The sequence below is a fragment of the Vombatus ursinus genome, unplaced genomic scaffold, assembly GCF_900497805.2.
Source record: "Vombatus ursinus unplaced genomic scaffold, bare-nosed wombat genome assembly UNPS02001287.1, whole genome shotgun sequence".
In the NCBI taxonomy this organism is placed as follows: Eukaryota; Metazoa; Chordata; class Mammalia; order Diprotodontia; family Vombatidae; genus Vombatus; species Vombatus ursinus.
Genome location: NW_020941065.1, coordinates 20,032,613 through 20,053,673, shown reverse-complemented (window position 1 = coordinate 20,053,673; position 21,061 = coordinate 20,032,613). Strand labels below are relative to the sequence as shown.

Sequence of the window (21,061 nt, the reverse complement as noted above, 5' to 3'; positions counted from 1 at the left end):
CCCATCAGCATCTCAGAGGCCGGACCTCAGAAGTTCCCAGGCTCACCTTCCCAAGGAGGACCCCAAAGGTCAGGGTGGTGGTGCGGGATTTGTGCAAGCTCACATAGCTGGTCTGGAGAAGCTGCCCCACCCGACTCAGGAAGCTCTCCCCCCACATCCCTGAGGAGGGGCCACCACCCCTCACTGAGCCTCCACTGAAAGGAGCCTTGAGGAAATAAGCTGCATTCAAGACCTCTTTAGAAGCGCCAGGCCACACTGTACCTCCTTCTCTGCCACCCTCTGGGGCCAAGCAGAACACAGCTAACTCCTCAACCACCCTAGACACCTGGGTGTGGCTCTCACGCCCCTCACCAGCTCCTTCCACTGACCTCCTCAGACCTAGTTTCAGGTCCCCAAGCACCTCGGTCATGGCACTCGGCAGGGACCACATCTTTTCCAAAGGATGGGCCCCTGCAGCCGGCTGCAACATTTGGGGGCAGCCTGACCAGGCCAGCGCCTAGTGGGGGCACGATCTCTCCCCTCTTCCATCCTTCCTGGCTCAGGGCTTTGGGGGAGGTGGCCCAGGAGAACCCTCTGGTCTCTCCCTGGGGAGCTGCCCTCCAGCTCCACCCCCTCCTCTGGCCTCTGCTCCCTGCTTTTTGGCCTTCACCCCTCTTCCATTCTATCTCAGCTGCTTCAAACCTAAGGTCAAGCAGCACCAGCCAACCTCAGAAAGACTCACTGTGAAACCGTATGTTGCCAAGGACAAAGGGCTGTCCAGCAGGGGAGGGGATGTGTGAGAGAAATCTAAGAGGTACTTGCTGGGCTTGGAGGGCCCGAAGGTTTTCCTTCCAGATCCAGAAAGTCTTCCGCAGCTGTCTATGGCGGTGATGGGCACATGCCGTGGCCTGGCCCCCTCTTTCCATGGAAACCTCGGCTGCCCGCCAGCGCCATGTGGACCAGTACTGCCGAAGCACCTGCCGCTCAGCGTGGAGGATGGCCTGTGACAGAGAGGGGAAACAGAGGCCGGTGAGGAAGGCACTGCTAAGGAAGACTCTGAACAGAAAGATCAGCCCCAGAATGCCGTCCCAGGGGCTCCCTTCTACTCTGGCTGAGCTGAACTCCCCACTGCAGCCCAGGCACCAGAGCCTCGAACTGTCCTCCCAAATCATGCCTATCAAAATCTTACCCATTCTTGCAAATGAAATTAAACGTCCCCACCTTCACAAAGCCCTCCGGGATTCCCCCAACAGGTATTGTCGGGATCTCGACTCCCTCCCGTTTCCATAGGAACATGGATCGAGGGCTACAAGGAGACCCAAAGATCAACCCCTCTGTTGGAAAACAGAAGAAACTGAGGCCCAGAGAGGTGTAAGTGATCTGCCCAAGGTCACAAAGGTAGTACATGAGTGCCAATGACAGAGAACGAGGTTTTCTTGGCATCGTACTGCCTTGCATTCTCATTACTCACGGTCCTGCCTACGTCTTATTTGTCTCTGTAACCTGCTCCCTAGCTCCAATGACGCCCTGCACGCAGTAGGGAGGGAGGGAGAGTCAAGAGAGGGAGTGCTGGACAAAGCTGCAGGACGGGAGCTGGGGGGCCTGGGTTCAAATCCTGGCCACCCCCACCTCATCTCTGAGGAAGGGCAGGATAATACCCGTCAGAGTGCCCACCTCGCCATGCTGAGCAGAAGGCCCGAAGGCAGCTCTGCCCTGGCTAAGCAGCAGGTGTGAGAAACTAATGCCTTCAGCACGTGGCCTCAGAGGTTCCAGATAAACTCTCCAGTCACCGCCCTCACAAAGGCGACCATGCCCTGCCCGCCCGTGTTCTGGGGCCCCTGCACACAGCAGGGCATGGGCTGGGGGCCAGGCCAGGGCCAGCGGGCACACCGCTCCTGCTGCAGAGGGAAAACTACTTACTGTTCTCTCAGACAATCGGGTTTCTCGCTGAAGACACATCTTCTGCCACCATGTATCAAATGCCCATCTCGTCACCAACTCCCTGAAAGGAAAAAGGAAGAGGAGTGAAAAGGGCTGACATTTACCCAGCAATTTTAGGGACAGAGCCCTTGACACAAACCGCCTGCTGTACACGAGGGGAAATCCATGCCGCCCAGGGAGACATCACTGGCCCCGGGCCTTCTGATGCACGGCCAGCACTTCCGGCCCCAGAACCAGAGCATAGGAGGAGGCAGCGGCAGTCAGCCCTTGCGTCAGCTGATCCCCGAAAGGCTTCCCGGGCAAGCAAGTGGTCCATCCACTCACAGGGACAAAGTGTTTTCTGACCTCAAGCCTAAGCCGACCCCTTTGCAGCTACTCCCCCACCCTGCCCCCAGTTCTTCCCCCTTCGGCTCTAGGAAGACAGCTCTCAGACCCCACCCCCAGCCCTCCCTCCTCCTCGTCCCCTGTGCCACCCTCAGCTTCCTGTCCTGGAAGTTTCACCACACCGTCCGCCAGAGCCCAAGACAAATCCACGGAGCCATCAATCGTGGTACCCCCTCCCCCCAGTCCACCCCAGGCTTCTCTTCCCCAGTCCCTTAGGCCAAAGTAGCTCTTCTCTCAGGTCACAAACCTTTCTGGACAAGAACTGACATCTAGGTAAACCAGTAACCCCAAATAACTGGATTCTGCACTGCCTGTTTGAGACTGGACCACAGGGATTCCCAGCCTCCACAAAATGAGGGGACTGGTGGCTGGATGACTGCCCAGAGCCCACCTGGTTCCAAACCCACAGTCAGAGAGGGCCCAGCTGGCCAGGTGACCACACGGTCTCCTCGTCCCTTACCCCCTCGGGGTCACCGTTTGTCCAGCCTTAAAGTGGGAGCAACAATAACCGTGAGAAGGGTCTCCTGTTGCTGCTGCCAGGACACGCTCTATGAGACCCCTGAGGGACGGCAAGGCCTTCAGTCTTCCTTGAGATGCTCTATTCCACTCACTTCAGTCATGCACAAAGGCTGGAAGTGCTCAACTGCCCCACAAACTCTACTGACTATCCCCTGGTCCCTGAGGCTTCATGGTCTTGGGACAAGGCTGAATCCCAGGACATAGAATAAGCTGCCCTCTGTGGGCCCCAGGCAGCGGCTTCCATGAACACCAGAATCTGCCCCTATCAGCTCCCCTGGACCTCCTGGGCCTCCACTTCAGTCACAGGCACAGCGTCCTGGGAGGGGCCACTGGACACCCTCATCAATGTGCAGGACACTGGAGCAGTGAGGCAGGACGTGTGACTCCATCGGCCTGGTAAGAGGCAGTTTCCTTGGGTACACCTGGCATGTCATTCAGGACAAGAAAAGTGCTTCGAGAGTCAGGTCTCACTAAGAGCAGAGGGATGGAGGATGGGGGAGAGCCCATGGGGATGGGAATCAGGAGACCTGGGTCCTGTTTCAGACAATGACATCAACCTTATTCAGGACCTTCCCAGATCAGGCCCTCAGGCTACTCATCCGGAAAAGATGGGGGCCTGGACTAGCTGATCTCCAAGCCCACTGACAGCGTCCTTCCCTACTCTGCCCATCCAGGCTCTGATCTCTAAAGGCCAAGCAGTCTATGAATACCACATAGAGATGCTGCCATCAATTTAGCTTCAACCCCCAAAGACATCTCTCAAAGCTCCTTAAGGAATACAGACAAGGGACCCAGCAATAGCACTTCCAGGGCTGTATCCCAAAGAGATCATACAAATGGGAAAAGGACCCACATGTACAAAAATATTTAGAGCAACTCTTTTTGAGGTGGCAAAGAATTTGGAAATTGAGAGGATGCCATCCACTGGGGAATGGCTGAACAAGTTGTGTCATATGAATGTAACGGAATACTATTGTGCTATAAGAAATGATGAGCAGGTGGACTTCAGAAAAACCTGGAAAGACTTGTAAGGACTGATGCTGAATGAAGTGAGCAGAACCAGGAGAACGTTGTACACAGTAACAGCCACGTTGGGCAATGACTGACTTTGATAGACATAGCCCTTCTCAGCAATGCAAGGATCTAAGACAACTCCAAAAGACTCACGAAAATGCTGCCCATATCCGGAAAAAGAACCATGGAGTCTGAGTGCAGATGGAAGCAGACTGTTTGCTCTCCTTTTCTTTTGTTGTTTTGTTTTATTTCTTCTTTCTCGTGATTCCTTCCATTAGTTCTAATTCTTCTATATATCATGACTAATGTGAAAATATGCTTAATATGAATATATATGTAGAGCCTATATCAGATTACATGCCATCTTGGGGAGAGGGGAGGGGAGGGGAAGGAGAGGAAGAAAATTTAAAACTCAAAATCTTATGGAAGTGAATGTTGAAAACTAAAAATTAATAAATCAATTATTGAAAAAAAAAAGGAAATACAGACAACACAGGAGGATGAGTTCAAATCTGGCCCCAGACACTCATTAGCCGTGTGACCCTGGGCAAGTAACTTGACCCCAACTGCCTAAAAAAAAAAAAAACTCAGAAAGAAATACAGACAGTAAAGAGGAGGTGGCCATTTTTTTAGCTTTAGGATAACCATGGATGACACCCAAACTAGGACAAACTACAGCAACAGCACCCATTTTCTGAATTCCAAATCCAACATTTTTTTTTAGTTGTTTGTGAATTTTCAAAAATGAACTAAGACATCCACAAAAATTAAGAGCATTTCTATATAGCAATAACAAAATCTAAGAGAAAATAAAAGAAAGGGAAGATCCATTCAAAATAACTATAAAACCCCCTAGGATAGTTGGGAGTCAAACTACTATAAAGCACATTCAGTACCTTATAAACACAATTACAAGATCCTCCCTGAAGAAATAAAGGACAACTTAAGTAACTGCAAGAATATCCAGTGTTCATGGCTGAGCCATACTAACATAATAAAAATGACAATACCAACTTTGATAAACTTAGATCTTCTCAGCAATGCAAGGACCTAAGAAAATTCCAAAAGATGCTATCCACATCCAGAGAAAGACCGATGGAGTCTCAATGCAGATCGACTATACTAATTTTTCTTTCTCGTGGTTTTCCCCTTTTGTTCTGATTCTTCTTTTACAACATGACTAATGTGGAAATATGTTTAATATGATTGTACACATATAGCCTATATCAGATTGCTTGCCATCTTGGGGGGGGGAAGGGAAGGGAAGGAGAAAAAATTGTGGAACTTTAAACCTCATAAAAGTGAATTTGAAAACTATCTTTACATGTCATTGGGGAAAAAGTATTATTAAGTGGGGGAAAAAATGATGCTACAATTTCCAGACCTAGTGCTTTACCAACTGAAGTATAATAGAGATACTTTATGGAGCTGGATAATAACAGTAGAAATCATTTGAAGACAACTAACTTAAAATATGTAAGACCAAAAGCCTCTCCCAGTAGATAAAGGGCCAAAGAATATGAACAAAAGCTCTTAAACTAAATCACTAATAAGAGAAACTCCAATCAAAACAAGTCTAAAGTTTGACCCCCACACTCTGCTACAAAATCTCAGTGTCAGAATTCAAACTCAGTGCTTCTAACTACTCCCTGTCCTCTGTCAGTGATACATCTGTTCAAGCCAGGGAGTCAAATCAAATGAAAATATTGACTATTCAGGGTCAGTTTACAGGCTTTTAAAAAACCTCTAGATTTATTTTGCTTCATTGGTTTTAAATAGACGTGCACATTTGTAAGCACATACACATACCCGTTAATTTTCCTTTATTTTAAAATGGTCTTGCAGTGTTTTCCATAAATTTTGTTTTAATTTTTTTTAAATAAAACTATACTTTACGTTACCTACGTTTTCCAGCATCTCCCTTTCCCCTTCTCCTCCCAAAAGTTCATCCCTTGTAATAAATAATTTTAAAAAGAAAAAACACAATTTAGCAAAATTAAGCAACATATCAGAAGAGCCTGACCTTAGATGCAGTGGGCCACACCCAGAGTGCCCCCCCCCGCCAAGAAACAGGGGGAGGGGCTTGCTTAGAACTCTCCTTCGAGGCCGGGTTTGGGCACAGCTTCAGGTTCAAACTGTCACGCTAACGTCAGTCTTTCCATTTACACTTCTGTCATTATGCCTCCTGTCTTCCTGGTCCTGCTGACTAGACTTTGGATTCATTCATAGAAGACTTCCCAAGCTTCTCCTCAATAACATGTTTTTTCCAATGCTATAATAATTCATTACATTCCAGCCTTCAACTGAAGACCTCCAACAGTGGGGAGCCCACTCCTCCTGAGGCATCCCATTCCATATTCAGACAACTCTAATTGGGAGTAAGCCAACGGGTCTAATTCCTGCCTTCTGGGTCCAGAATGAGTCTCATGGATCTTGTATTTGACGGCCTGTTAGAGGTGTAAGGACCATGATCTCGCCACCAAGTTTTCCCTTTTCTGATCTAGTGATCTCTATGTGTCACCCTGGCTGCTCTCGGAGGGCCTGGTAATAGCTTGTCCATATCCCTCCCAAAATGGGGTCCCTGGAGTTGGCCGTGATGCTCCAGACGTCATCTGCTCAGTACAGAGCAGTGGCCTCAGGGAGGAACAGGAGGCGTGCTCTGAGAGTCAGAAGATGTGCGTTTGAAACCCAGGTCTGCAGGGGATGCCCGTCAACTGGGGAATGGCAGAACAAACTGTGGTGTATGAATGTGATGGTTCTACTGCACTAGAAGAAATGGCGAGCAGGATGCTTTTGGGAAAACCTGGAAAGACTTGTATGAGCTGACGCACAGTGAACAGAACTAGAACAATTTATACAGTAATAATGATACTGTAAAGAAAAGCAGCTGTGAACAATGTGGCTACACGGATCAATACAATGACCCGTGACAATTCCAAAAGACTCGGGATGGAAAACACAATCCACCTCCAAAAAGTCAATGACTCTGAATGCAGATGAAGCTGATGGTTTTCACTTTTTCTTGCCTTTTTTTGGGGGGGAGACACCATGGCTAATATGGAAGTATGTTTTGCATGACTTCATATTTGTAAATAGGTACCATATTTCTTGTATTCTCAATAGGTGAGGGAAAGGAAGGAGAGAGAGAATTTACACCTGAAAAGTTAAAAATAAATTTTTTTCAAAGGAAGAGAACAATCCAGGCCTGACACCTGCTAGCTACAGCTGTGTGACTGAACAAGGAATGAATTTTCTGAGCCTCCGTTTCCTCATTTGGGGGCTGGAGAGAATCATCAAAAGGAGCCAGAATGGCAGGAAGGCCGGCCTCAGATCCACAATGAGGCCGCTGCTGGAGCAGTGGCTGAGAGCCCACGTCCGGCCTCAGACCTTCCCAGCTGTGTGATCCTGGACAAGGCATTTCCCCTGTCTGCCTCAGTTTCCTCCTCTGTAAAACTCGGGTAATAACACCTGCTTCCCAGGGTTGTCGTGGGGATCAAATGAAATGAGATGTGTGAAGTACTTAGCACCACGCCTGACATACAGGAAAAAGGGCCTCATCAACATCAGCTGTGATAATGATGGGGATGTAGAGAGAGGGAGCAGAAGCAGGGGAACTCAGAGGGAGGCAACAGTGTTAGAGAGAAATCTGCCCGTCGACACGTGACAGACCATGTGTCCAAGAGAACCAAGGTGAACCATGGGGCTCCGCTGAAAATGCCCAAAGCAACAGATATTCTGTCCTGGCCCACGTGGGACTTGATTTTGCCGCGCTGAAGACTGTTTTTCAGGTTTGGTTTGTTTTAATGCTGCCCAGCGGTGAGGGTGGGGGAGGGGAACAAGTGGGAAAACAAGTGTTTTTAAAAAAGAAAAAGCAGCAGAGAGAGGAGCCGCCCTGCCAAAGAGAAGCCACAGGCCAATTGTGTCTCAGAGGGCCTGGTGTTGGCGTGAGCAGCACGGAAGTGGGTCTCTAGATAGGAGGGGGGCCCTGCTCCAGGGCACGGCGGTGACCCCATGTCAGGTGATTTCTGCACCGTGTTCAGTGAAATCCCTGAAGTCACAGCACATACTGTCCTCCTGGCTCTGCTCACCTCCCTCAGCCACCCCTCAATGTGGGGCCTGGCTCAGCTCTCACCCAACAGAGCCCAACTCTCCACCCTGGCTCCTGACGGCCTAGGAAACAAAGGCCAAACTCCAGCGTGGCATTGGAATGCCTCTGCAGTCCGTGGCCACAACAAGCCTCGACCGCCAGTTTCTCAAGCACCCACTCTGCCCGGCTGCCCTCCACCAGACCAAGTCTCTAAGTCCTCACTGCCCTCTTTACAGAGTCCTATCCAAACTCCTTGGCCTCAGATCCGTGCCCTACCTTATCTGGGTCCTCTGGAGCTGCCCAACCTCAGCTCCCACTCTTCCACGTTTTGCACACGTTTTGTCCAGTCATGGTGGTCTGCTTAGTGCATCTCTGAATCCCTCAGATGATATATTTGTAAAGAGCTTGGCACAATACCTCACACATAGTAGGTTCTTAATAAATGCTGGTTCCCATCTTTCCCCCAACACCCCATGGGCCTCTCCCACCCTGGCCTCAAACTCTCAATCCTGCCTATTCTTCAGGGTCCCCTCTCCTCGGGAAGCGGTTGGCAGTTCTGACCCACTCTGACCTCCCCCTGCCTATACTCCGACAGCACTTACCAGCCCCAACACCAACATAAAAAAAACAAACCAAAAACCTCCCTAAATGTAAACAGAACAAGAAGAACCCCCAATCCAACCCAACCCAATCCCAGCACCAGAGCCATTTACAGTTCTAAAAGAAAAGACAAGAAATTTGAACAGTCTGTATTTGATCCACCCAATGGCAAATTTCCTGGGGAAACATCCTGCGGTCTTCCCTAACTGTTCCTTGGGCATTATCAGCAGAGCCAGGCAGGTCCTTCGATGGCCTGCAGCTTTCTGGGTTCCCTGGCACTTGGCTTGGCCCTCCCCTGGCCTACAGGAGGGGCTGTTCCCTGAGGCTGAGAATGGGCATTTGCAGCCTGGGCAAGACTGGTCCTCAGGCAACAGTCCACAGAAGAAGGCCCCTCCAGCCACCCAGATTTCCCAGTGCTCCTGAACTGCTGGCCTGATGGCCTTTCACAACCCACAGTCAGTCTGTCACCTATGCCACACAGCACTAGAGGACAGAGGGCACTAAATATTTTCATTCCTTCAGGCCACATTTCTCACATTCCTGATGTGAGCAGGGTCCTATGACAGGCTCTGGGGCATAAAGGACCTCCTCTCCTATAGGAAACACTCAAAAAAGGCTGAAAAGTCAAGTGGGGGAATGAGAAGCAGTCCTGGGAAATCAATGAAGTCCTGCCAAGATGAAGCAAGCTACAGATCCCTCCTGGTCAGGGATGCTGGGAAACAGCTGACTGATCTAGAAAGCTGAAGGCCTGGAATCCACAGCCCAGAGGAAGAAACCACTGGGCCTCCTCTGGAAAAGACCCCTTCATCCAAAGCCCCTGGAAGATTCTGATTGATTCTCAGCCACAGCAGGTCAGGGACTCCACAGCCCTGTGGGCGTTTGAACAGAGTGACTCTCTGGGGCTGGCAAATTGATGCCCCTGTGCACCACACCTACCTGTGAAAGCTGGAAGCCTCCGCCCGCCTCGCCCTCTGCTCCCGCTGCTGGCGGCTGAAGCTTTTCCAGGCCTCAAAGACGATGGACAGGTTTCTGCTCCGATAGTGGTGATTAGCTTTGGCGGACTGCATCTGAACAAAAGCAAAAGCCCAGGAGATAATTTGGGCAGACGGAAGGTTATCAAAAGAAGTGCGAACCACCAAGCACCCCACAAAAAAGCGCCCCAAATCACAAACGAGAGATGCAGGGAATCCCCTCTGCCACAATATTGACAAAGACGTTAGTCAGGAACAGTCAGTGATGGAGGGCTGTGGGAAGACAGGCCCCCGTACTGAGAAACAACTTGGAATCGAGAAAAGTTACTAAAAAGTTCATACCCATGATCTCAGGACCAGGTACACAAAAAGAGAAAGGTCTACTACATCCCAACAAGGAAGGCTCCCTGCGGTACCCGGATGGTTCACCAGCCCCAGTCTCTCACCGTCCCACATCACCAACTGCCTACTAGACAGTTTAAACCGAGTGTCCCAGAAACACCTCACATTCAGCATGGCCAAAACAGAAGTCAATTCCCTCCCTGCCCACCCCCCACACTTCCCTATTTCTGTCGAAGGTCCCGCTGTCCTTCTGGCTTTCCAGGATTGTGAAGCTGGCATTACCCTCGACTGCTCACCCTTGGTCACTCTGAGTAGCCAATCGACTGCCAAATCTCACCCTCTCTAGCTCTGTTTCCTCTCTCCTCCTGCTGAGGTGACAGTTACCTGCCTCCCACTAGGTCTCTCTCCAGCCCAGACACCACCCCCTATACAGTCACCACAGTCATTTTCCATCAGTGTGGGTCTGAAGGCACTGCATGTCATCACCCCCTACTCACTAAGCATGCACATCTGTTTGGCTCTTAAAACTCTCCACAACCTGGCCCCAAGCCCTCTCTGGCCTCACTGGACATTATTATCCCTACTCCCAAACTCTGTTTCCCACACACGACACACCATTTCCCACTTCGGTGCCTTTGCACTGGCTATCCCCCATGCCAGGAATGCCCTCCCTGCTTCCTCTGCCTCACAGGACCTCTCAGGTGGTACCTCCAGCACCACCTTCTACAAGAACCTTTCCTGATCCCCATCCTCCCCCAACGGCTGCTCACACCCTCCTCCAGCTGCCTGGTGTTTCACTACTTAAGACTGATTTGGCAGATGCTCCCATGTGTCCTTGTCTCCTGTGTGGACTGGAAGGTCACTGTGAGCAAGGATGGTGGCCTTTCTTTGCCCTTGTGGCCCCTGGGCCCAACTCGTGACAGGCACCTGCTAATGCTTAAGGGGGTGCCCATCGAGCAGGGTATGGCTGACCAGGGTGTGGTTCATGAAAGCAGTGAGATCACTGTACTGTAAGAAAGAGCAAGAATTCAACTTGCATGAACAGATGTTCCCAATGGAGAGAAACAGACACGGGAGAACGTTGCAGCTAAACTGAGACCAAAGGCCAGGGCCCAGCCCAGCTCAGATGAATGGGGGAGGGGAAGGAACCGGGGGTCGAATGTCACATACACAGTTAGACACAGTCACAGCGTCCCTGGCCTTGTTCTTCTGGCCTGCCTCCCTCCCTCTATAGCAGAAGCTAAGGACTCGGGGCCAAAAATACCCATTCTCTTTTCCAAAGTCTCCTTTGAAGAGGTAAATACGTCTGGAAGCGGCCACAAATTAGCTCATGCCCTAATTCCTGGTTAACGCCCTGCTGAGATTAGCTGACAACCTCTCGGAGCGCCAGCCTGGGACACGAGCAGGCAGCAGAGGGAAAGGGGATGCGGATTCACCTTTCTTTGTATGCCCAGCACCTAGTGCCCACGGTGCCAGGCACAGGCTTCCTGGCACCCGCTGGCCTCCTGCGCGTGACAGCCAGCCCCTAAGTCAAAGAGCGCCATGCCTCTGGGGACATTTCATCACCCTCTGTGCTTGATTCTGTTTCCTCATCCCTCCAACATCTCTGAGATGGTGCCTCACTCTGGTATTCTGATTCTGCTAAGATAGCACAGGAAGGCTAGAGAGGCGCTTCTCAACTTACTTCAGCTTTGTTCCTGCCAAGCCCCAACAGCCAGCACAGGACCGTGCACACAGTAGGCAAACACTTGAAGGGTTTTAATCTGATGGCCCATGGTGGGGGACCACGGGCCTATCAGGGAAGAATTAATTAAAGACAATCCCTTTACTAAACCCCCTTTTAGCACCAACTCCTCCAAGGTCCTAATTGCTGCTAAACTGACAGTCTTGAATTTCGCCACTGCTCCCTGCCAAGTCTGCCGGTGAGATAACAAAGAGAAGTAAGAGGCCTCGCTCCTCAGCCCAGGGGAACAGAGAAACAGACGCTTTTGTGATTTCTTAAAAGCTCATGCACCCCAATGGGAAGATGTCTTCAAGAAGCCACATGGGAGGAGGGAAAGAAGGAGGGGAGAGGTGGGGAAGGAGCGACCTTTCAGGCTTCCCAATCTGCTTGGTGGGGAAGAATTCTGGCGCCTGGACAAGAATTCCAGGCCGAGGACAACATTGCAGACATGGGCCCCGGGGGCCAAATAGATGCCATCAGTGTGACCTCCGAGAGTCCTTACCGAGGCCTGCCTCTGGTAGTCCAATAAGCTTGGTGGATGTGGGGGCCAGATTACACCCAAGAGAGTCACTGAAGGGTCAGCAGGAGAGCAAAAAAATAACCCACATTCCTGCCAAGAGGCTGCTAAGGAAAGGGAGGGACCCTAGTGTCTCGGCAGAGGTCAGGATCCAGGGTGGAACACAGCCCACAACCTAAGATTTTTTCAACAGATGAACTGGTTTTACTGACATTTTTGTATCTTCTTTTTCTTTTTCTTTTTTTTAATTCTTTGTCATAAGGGCTGGCTCTTTAGGAAAGACAAAAAGAAGGGGAAATTTAGGAGATGTAAGAGTGCAAGAGCGCAGAGTGGAGGAGGGCCTGGCCTCCTAGAGACCATACGTGCCCTGCCGGCAAGGGCTGTGTATCAGCATCAGAGTGTGCAATTTGTTTGAATGAATAAGTTGGTGAATCCTTAGCTGGAAGAGCCGCCTCCTCCGCTGACCTCCACACACAGCTGGCTTGATTACTCAGGTCTTAGCCCAGGGGTTTACCGTATTGGCGTTAGGAGGGCATTAGGAGGACCTTAGCGTTAACCCCCTACCTGTTGGTGATGCAACTTACACAGGGAGCTCACTACCTCCTCACGCAGATCTGTGAGAAATGTCTTTCTGGTATCGACTTAAAATCTATCTCCCAGAGACTTCACCCAACAGGTTCTGTTTCTGCCCACCAAGTCTGCCCAGAACCCATCTAAGCCTTCTGCCATCTGAGGCAGCTATAGTCCTCCTGGGCCCAACCCTTGGACTGGTCTTCTGGTGACCTGGTCTCAGGGTGCATCCCCAGGGCCTGCCTACCCAGCTCTGACCATTCTCCACCCAGTCCCAGGACAAAACAAAATGGTGCAGCTGCGGGCTGGGCAGGGCAGGGAAGACAACGGGACCATCTCCCCTCCCTTGTTCTCTCTCTGGCGATGCAACCTATGCTGACTCTTTGGCTGGCTTACTCTACTGTCTCACAGGGCCTGGAGGAGAAGCTGCGGGGACCTCAGGGGCCAGAGAATCCAACTCTCCTCATTTTACAGCTATGGAAACTGAGACTAAAAGGGATGAGTGACCTGCTAATCAGTGCCTGAGGCAGGATTTGAACTCAGGTACAGAGAGCTATCCCCACCTGCCACTAACTTTCAGCTTGCCTTGCATCTACCCTCTGTGTCTTCTATGGGCCCTGCTGGGCCTGGTGTCTTACACCGCAATACAAGCTTCCTGAGGGCAAGCACCAGGTTTCTGCTTTTTCTCGGTATCCCCAAAGCCTGGTATACCCAGTGGGAAGTGAATGCTGGCTCATGAACTTGTCTTGCAGGAGGCCGCCAGGAGCAGGCCCAAGCAGTGGCCTGTGCGTGCATCCTGGGATGGGGGAGTTTGCCGCTAAGACAATTCACATTTTGAACCCAAAGTGACAGACTGAGCAGCTGGTGCTCTGGGTTAGCACCTGCTGGTGGCCCACCGGCAAGGCTGGGAGGCATCAGGAAGGGGGTGACGCCATACTGTGCCCCTTTCCTAAGGCTGTGTTGGGCTGCCCTGCCCCCCTGCCACCTCCTCCACACCATCTCTGGGGCTGGGCAGCTCCCGTTCTGGCTAAGCAGAAGTGCCGGCTGTGAAATTATGACACCTTTTAGATGCTGGCCATCAAGAATGAGGGGTTCGACTCCCCCAACCTTCTCCATGTGAAAGAGGACAAGCAGTCCTGAGCAGCCACCCTGGCAGAAAGCTTGACTACTGAGAATCAACAGAGTCGATCCTGGGAAAAACTGGGAAGCAAGTGCTCGGTTTTCCGGGAGTTTCCACCCCCCGCCCTGGACCTGGCGCCCTCTGGCTGCCCCCAACCCTTTCCTTCTTCCCTTTTTTTTTTTTTTTTTTTAGGCAATTGGGGTTAAGTGACTCTCCCAAGGTCACACAGCTAGTAAGTGTCAAGTGTTTGGTCAGAGGCCAGATCTGAACTCAGGTCTTCCTGACTTCAGGGCCGGTGCTCTATCCACTGCGCCACCTAGCTGCCCCCCTCCCTTCCTCCCCATGGAACCATTTGTGTTTCCTTCGAGGTCAACAGGCCCACACTCCCCCCGGCAAATTCAAGCAAAGGCCTCAGTGGTCCATTTTCTCACTTCTAAGAACTCCCTACCTGTTTGCGTCTGCTCTCCTGGGCGTTCTGTGACCACAGCTGGAGGCACTTATGTAATAGGGCTTCCCTGGAAAACAAGAAGGAAACCCTTAAGACCATCTGGGGGACTTTGGAAGCACGAGCTCACCTCAGCTTAATCACCTGCTAACAGTAAGCCCAGCAAATGTCATCCTCATGCTCCGGGAAGGAAACTGAGAGACAGAGAGGGGAACCAACTTGTGAGTGAACACCAAGCCAGTGAGGGTCCGAGGCAGGACCTGAACCCAGGCCTCCCACCCTCCCTTGCCACCCCACAGTCGATCTCCCTTAAGAGAAAATCCAACTGAGAGGCACCAAGGTCCCTGCAGGAGGAGGTCATGCTTGGTTGTAGTTACTCTGACAGAAAATCCTCACTGTGGAGGAAAAGGAAAAGGGGAAATAGAGAACAGGAGCTTCTGGACAGTGGGGCCTCCTGTTCTCCAGGGGCCTGTCATCAGCCACATGGCCGGGGGCAGGCCCAGAGTTCCACCACCCCACTAAGGCATCTCGGTCTGCTCGTGATCCGCCACTGAGCCTCCGGATCTCAAAGCTCCCTCCCAGCTCAGAACCTTCAGGCTCAATCCAGTGATCACTTACAGATGAGATCAACAGCTGCCCCATACTGCCAAGCTAAAAAAAAAAAGCAACGTGCGACCTGGAAAGCTGAGAGTGTTCTCGAGGGAGGCCAAAATGGAGGAGGCGGGTGTCGTGATGGCACTTGTGCTGTGGGGCAGGAGGGTCCCCATGGCGCCTGACAGAAAGGAGTCAGCGGGGCCAGGGTCTGTTCTGGAGAGCAGTTTGGGACCAGGCCCAAAGGGCCGTCGATCTGTGCATGCCCTCTGACCCAGCACTACCACTCCTAGGTCTTTTCTTTCCCAAAGAAAAGGGAAAAGGACCCACACGGACAAAAATATTTAGGGCAGTTCTTTGTGTGGTGGCGTAGAACTGGAAATTGGGGGGATGCCCATCCACTGGGGAATGGCTGAACAAGCTGTGGGATCTGCTTGTGATGGAACACTACTGCGTTATGAGAAATGACAAGGGGGTAGTTTCAGAAAAACCTGGAAGTCTTATAAGGGCTGATGCTGAGTGAAGTGAGCAGAACCAGGAGATCTATGTAAACAGTAACAGCAACACCGCACGACGATCAACTGTGAATGACTTACTATTCTTAGCAATACAATGATCCGAGATTCTGAAGACCAAAGATGAGGAATGCCCTCTACCTCCAGAGAAAGAACTTACAGATCGAAGCACGTTACTTTTGCTGTTTTTTTTTAATTTTTCTTTATTTTTTTTAACATGGTTCTTTTTTAAGCCTGTGTTTTCTTTCACAATATGACTAATATGGAAATATATTTTGCATGACCGCATATGTATAACCTATATGTTTGCCTCTTGGCGGGGAAGGGAGAGGATTTGGAACTCAAAAATTTTAAAAACAAATGTTAAAAATTGTGTTTACATGTAACTGGAAAAAAATAAACTATAAACACCAAAAATACATTTGCTGTTTGCTTGGGATTTGTTTTTTACCTTTACCTTTCCATTCTTGATTATACATGGACTTAACGTGGTGTGATTTTTATACTTTTCTAAGACTTTTTTTGCATACAGAAATCCACAAATTAGAAAATAAAAACTCCCTGGTCTAGCCATGCGAAAAACAAGGCGGGGAGAGAGGCAGATGGTCTGGGCATGCACCAATTAATCTTTAAGATGAGAATCGACCAGATTTTATTTATTTATTTATTTTGAGTTATCAACAATCACTTCCATAAGCTTTTGAGTTTAAAATTTTTCTCCCCCACCATCCCCCAAGACGGCATGCAATCTGATATAGGCTCTACATATACATTCCTATTAAACATATTTTCACATTAGTCATGTTGTAAATAACAACCAACAAGAGGAACCACCAGAAAGAGAAAACAAAACAGAAGAAAAAAATAGCAAATAGTATGCTTTGGTCTGCATTCAGACTCCATGGTTCTTTCTCTGGACGCGAATAGCATTTTCCATCATGAGGTCTTTGGAGATGTCTTAGATCCTTGTATTGCTGGGAAGGGCTAAGTCTATCAATGCTAGTCATCGTACAACGTGGTTGTTACTGTGTACGACGTTCTCCTGGTTCTGCTCACTTCACTCAGTATCAGTACACACATGTCTTTCCAGGTTTTTCTGAAGTCTGCCTGCTCATCATTTCTTATAACACAGTAGTATTCCATTACATTCATATACCACAATTTGTTCAGCCATTCCCCAATGGATGAGCATCCCCTCAATTTCCAATTCTTTGCCATCACAAAAAGAGCTGCTATAAATATTTTTGTATGTGGGGATCCTTTTCCCATTTATTTTTTTGCAGTTTTTTTGGTTTGTTTTTGCTTTTTGGTGAGGCAATCGGGGTTAAGTGACTTGCCCAGGGTCACACAGTTAGTAAGTGTCAAGTGTCTGAGGTCACATTTGAACTCAGGTCCTCCTGACTCTAAGGCCAGAGCTCTATCCACTGTGCCACCTAGCTGCCCCTCCTTTTCCCATTTTTATGATCTCTTTGGGACACAGACCTAAAAGTGCTATTGCTAGGTCAAAGGGGATGCACAGTTTTGTAGCCTTTTGGCATAGTTCCAAATTGCTCTCCAAAATGGCTGGATCATTTCACAACTCCACCAACAATACATTGTGTTCTAATTTTCCCACATCTTTTTCAACATTTATCATTTTCCTGTTTTGTCATCTTAGCCAATCTGACAGGTGTGAGGTGGTACCTAAGTGTTGTTTTGATTTGCATTTCTCTAATCAATAGTGATCTAGAGCATTTTTTCACATGACTATAGATGGTTTTAATTTCTTCATCTGAGAACTGCCTGTTCATCATACCTTTGACCATTTATCAACTGGGGAATGACTTGTATTCTTATAAATTTGACTTAGTTCTCTATATATTTTAGAAATGAGGCCCTTATCAGAGACACTGGTAAAAATTCTTTCCCAGTTTTCTACTTCCCTCCTAATCTTGGCTGCATTGGCTTTGTGCAAAAACTTTTCAATTTAACGTAATAAAAATTACGCATTTTGCATTTCATAATGTTCTCTATCTCCTGTTTGGTCATGGATTCTTCTGGAGAATCAACCAAATTATACACAAACTGTCAGAGGTAGAAGGGACCTGGGAACCACCTAGCACAAACTCTGCATTCTACAGATGAGGAAACTGAGGCTCAGAGAGGGGAGGCGCCTGTCACCCAAGATCCTACAGTTAGCACTACTGATGTTGCAAACAACAGCTTCCCAGTCTATTCAAAAGAAACAGCCCCTGCGACAGGCTGTGCATCAGGCTGACACAGCTGGACAAAAATACCCGTGAAGAACATTCGACTCCCAGTGCTCCAATCTGACATTCATCAAACAACCTTTCAATCTGGGATTTGGTCACCCCAGTGGCCCCGCTGTGCAGCCAAATGAGGAGCGGTCTTGAGCAGACACAGCCCCAGCTGCCAGGCCAGCTGGACCCCATCTCCCTCCCTACCATTACCTCTCCCCCAAGAAATGAATAAATTAGCATTCTGGCTTACAAATCAATCTCTCGTGGGTTAATTAGTGTTAATGACACCCTGGTGGCATGTGTGAGGATGTGTGCGAGTGCACGTGCACGCACGCACTCACACACACACTCGCGCACACACATGGGTTTAGGGCTGGAAGAGGCCTAACCAAGCCTAACCCCTCATTTTACAGATGAAGAAACTAAGGCAGAGATGACTAAGGGACTCCCCAAGAGTCACAAAGCTAGGCAGTACGTCCCTAAGGTAGGATTCAGACTTAGGTCTTCCTGACCTCAAGTCCGGTGCTCTACCCACCACACCATACTGCCTCTAGGCCAACACACACCCAGCCCTGGGTGGAGCCAGCATACGTGCAGTGTTCCCAGGAGGCCTGCCCCCTCCAGGGAGCCCTCTGAAGATGGGAGCCAGCAAGGCCATGGAAGGCCTCGGGGTGACTACAGAGGAGCCCAGGCCCCCAGCCTGCATCCTCACCCACACTCCCTCTCCACTATGCCTTCCACTCTTGACTGAGCACAGGAGACCCCCTGGCGCTAGCCTGCCTTTCTCTATCCTCTTCCCCGGTGGAGGGAGCTATTTGTAGAATTCTTCCACTGAAGGGACGCATGCCCACCCAAAAGGAAGGCTCTGCTGAGGAAATCCCACCAGGAAGAAACAAAAACAACACTCCCACTGCATCCACTGCCGAGGTTTCAGCCCTTTCATGGCGAGCAGAGCCACGGCAATGCGTCGCCCACAACGACGTGGCTAAGGCAGCCCCACGAGGCTGGATCACTCCCTGACCAGAGTGGTTCTTCCTCAAGGGGGCCGAGGTACCTGCAGTGGCCATGAGCACGGAGCAGCTGGGGCAGCTGCCTCTCATCCTCTCTCTGTTCTGCTCGAGCACACCAGCGGCGCCAGAACCTCTGCACGAGCTGCAGAAGAGACAGCGACACGCGTGAGGGGATGTGGGGGACCCTCCTGTTGGCGCTCACAGTGACAGCTGCTCTCCGAGACTCACCCAGGAGAGGTGCCTCCCCCTCACAGCCCGCAGGTGTGACCACCCCATCTCACAGGTGAGCACACTGAGGCACCAAGGGGACACAGCCAAGATGTGTCCAGCACCCCTCCTGCCAATGGGACAGCGGAGAGGAAGCCTGCCCGCAGGAAACACCGGCATGAAGGCATGCTCCCAGCCCGGGCTGTGCTAAGGCCAGCCCACTTTGAGTCAAAGACATCCTCTCTGTCTCAGAAATCAGACTGTGGGCAGCCTCCCCCTTCCCATGAGCGGCGGCCTCCTTCTGCCACATTCTACCCACCGCTTCTCACAAAACCCTGCTGCTGGAGGCCAGAGGCTCGGCCGTCACAGCTGGGTCTAGAGCCCGAGGCCTTTAGGTTTAAGGTCTACAGTCTTTCTTCTGGGCCTCAGGGAACAATCCCACTAGGAGACCTTGCCTCTTGATAAGCAGTAACTATCTGGTCAGACAAGCAACAGCTGCTGGTTGTGGAGTGAATGCCTAATGAGAACACAGCTGATAACCACCTCAGAGACATGGAATTCCCCAATTTTCTTGGTCCTAACCTGTGGTCCCACAAAGCAAAAAAAAGGCATCAAGTATTGATTTCCATTGCAAATCCATTCCCAGAGCCTAAACACCTGAAGAACTACCCCAGAACCAAGGGAGACGTGGGTGGAAGCACAGAAGGGGGGCCTCACCACGGCTTGATACTGCCCATGAGCCAGATTCTTCCTTAAGCGGTGGAGACGGGAATTCTTCACGTTGTCCTTCAGGGCCCTGAAACAGCTGAACTAGGGAAACAGGAGGAGAAAGCCGGGTTCAGGGCAAAGCCTGGAGACCACACAGAGTCATCTGCCCAAAGAGGCCCCCGGACAGATGCCAGCGGCCTCCACAGCCCACAACTGCCATCACATCCTTCGCTGCTTCCGCAGCAGCTTGGGAGCCAGGTTGGCCCCTTGTGAGGGGCTGCTCACACCAGAGATACAGCCTGGAGCACAGAGAAGACACAGCTCCTGCCCTCATGAGGGCCCCGTCTAATAGGGGATACAACATATAACTAGAATAAAAAGGCAATCCCAAGGTTCCAGATGAGTCCCCTTTTGGTGAGTGGCAGCTGTGGATTCAGGGTCAGAATCCCAACTCAACTCAACACGCCCTGTGTAACCCATGGAAAGTCACTTCCCTTTTCTGGGGCTCAGTTTCTCCAGCTGTAAAATGAGGGGCCCGAAGGATCCCTAACACACCCTCTAGTTCTAAATCTCATGCTGTACACATAAGAAAGGGACAAAGTGCTCTCCAAGGTGTGAGGAGGAAAGGTCATTTCTGGGGGGAAGAGAGGGAATCACGGCCACTGAGCTGGGCCTGGAGGGGGTGGGGGTCAGAGGGTAAGAGGCCAGGATGGCGAGGAGTATGCATCAGGTAATGGTATCAGCACAGAGGAACTGAGACCAGAGAGGAGGAGACAAGTGCTGCGGCCTGAAAAGGCTAGACCAGGCTGGGGGAGGCCTCAGCAAAGGGCAGGCCAAGGGGTACTGGGATGCCCCTGAAGGCATTCACCCCACAATAGTGTGAAGGGTGAATTCAAGGGAAAAGGAAAGAGAAGGGTCAGAGAAGATGTCCTATCAGGAGGGTGGCTGGCCTCTCGAAGGGATGGGCCACTCTGCTTGTTAAATGAGGCTATTAACCCCCACCTCTATGTGGCAGGGAAACCTGTGGCCACAACGAGAAGACTCCACATTCTGAAATCAGAAAACGAAACCCCTGCCGCTCACAGACCCATTCCTTGGCTGACACTCAGCAGAGACACAACTTTCCTGCTTCACAGCTCTGCCTGGTCCTGGCACCACAACCAGCTAAAGGGCCAGAAGAAAATGAGGCTCCTGGGCCCCACCGGCCCAAGAGCAAACTGTGGGGGTGGAAGCCACGAAAGGAACAGAAATGTGGCTGAGCCACCAGAAAGGAGTCCAGGCTGGCGAGAGACCCCGAAAGCGTCGCTAAGAAAATAAGAGGAGCTTCCTATTCAAAGATTCCCATTATTTGTGACCACGAGAAAACGGCCATCAGCAACCGACCCCCACCAGCAGCCCGACTGCTGAGTTAAGTGGGGGCACATTAACATAACAGATCCTCTACCGCAGTGAAGTCTGACCGGGACGAGAGGCAGAGGAACTGGACAGACCTTTAGGAAACTACGGGCGGCAGAAGGGCGCAGACTTCCTATTGCACCCATCAGCGACTGCCTTTAACTTGGAGACTCAATGACATGC

General features: G+C 50.5%; 1 protein-coding gene across 8 annotated transcripts in view; it reads right to left on the bottom strand.

Annotated features, from left to right (window-relative positions):
* SFI1 (SFI1 centrin binding protein) overlaps nt 1-21,061 on the bottom strand; it is a 66,627-nt gene that overhangs the window by 19,705 nt on the left and 25,861 nt on the right. For all 8 annotated transcript variants that reach the window (XM_027863907.1, XM_027863900.1, XM_027863893.1 and 5 more), the window contains 6 exons: nt 19,493-19,585; nt 18,613-18,710; nt 14,216-14,282; nt 9,461-9,591; nt 1,900-1,981; nt 802-980 (listed from right to left, as the gene is read on the bottom strand). In XM_027863907.1, coding sequence (XP_027719708.1) covers nt 802-980; nt 1,900-1,981; nt 9,461-9,591; nt 14,216-14,282; nt 18,613-18,710; nt 19,493-19,585 — 650 coding nt within the window. The remainder of the gene's footprint in view (nt 1-801; nt 981-1,899; nt 1,982-9,460; nt 9,592-14,215; nt 14,283-18,612; nt 18,711-19,492; nt 19,586-21,061) is intronic.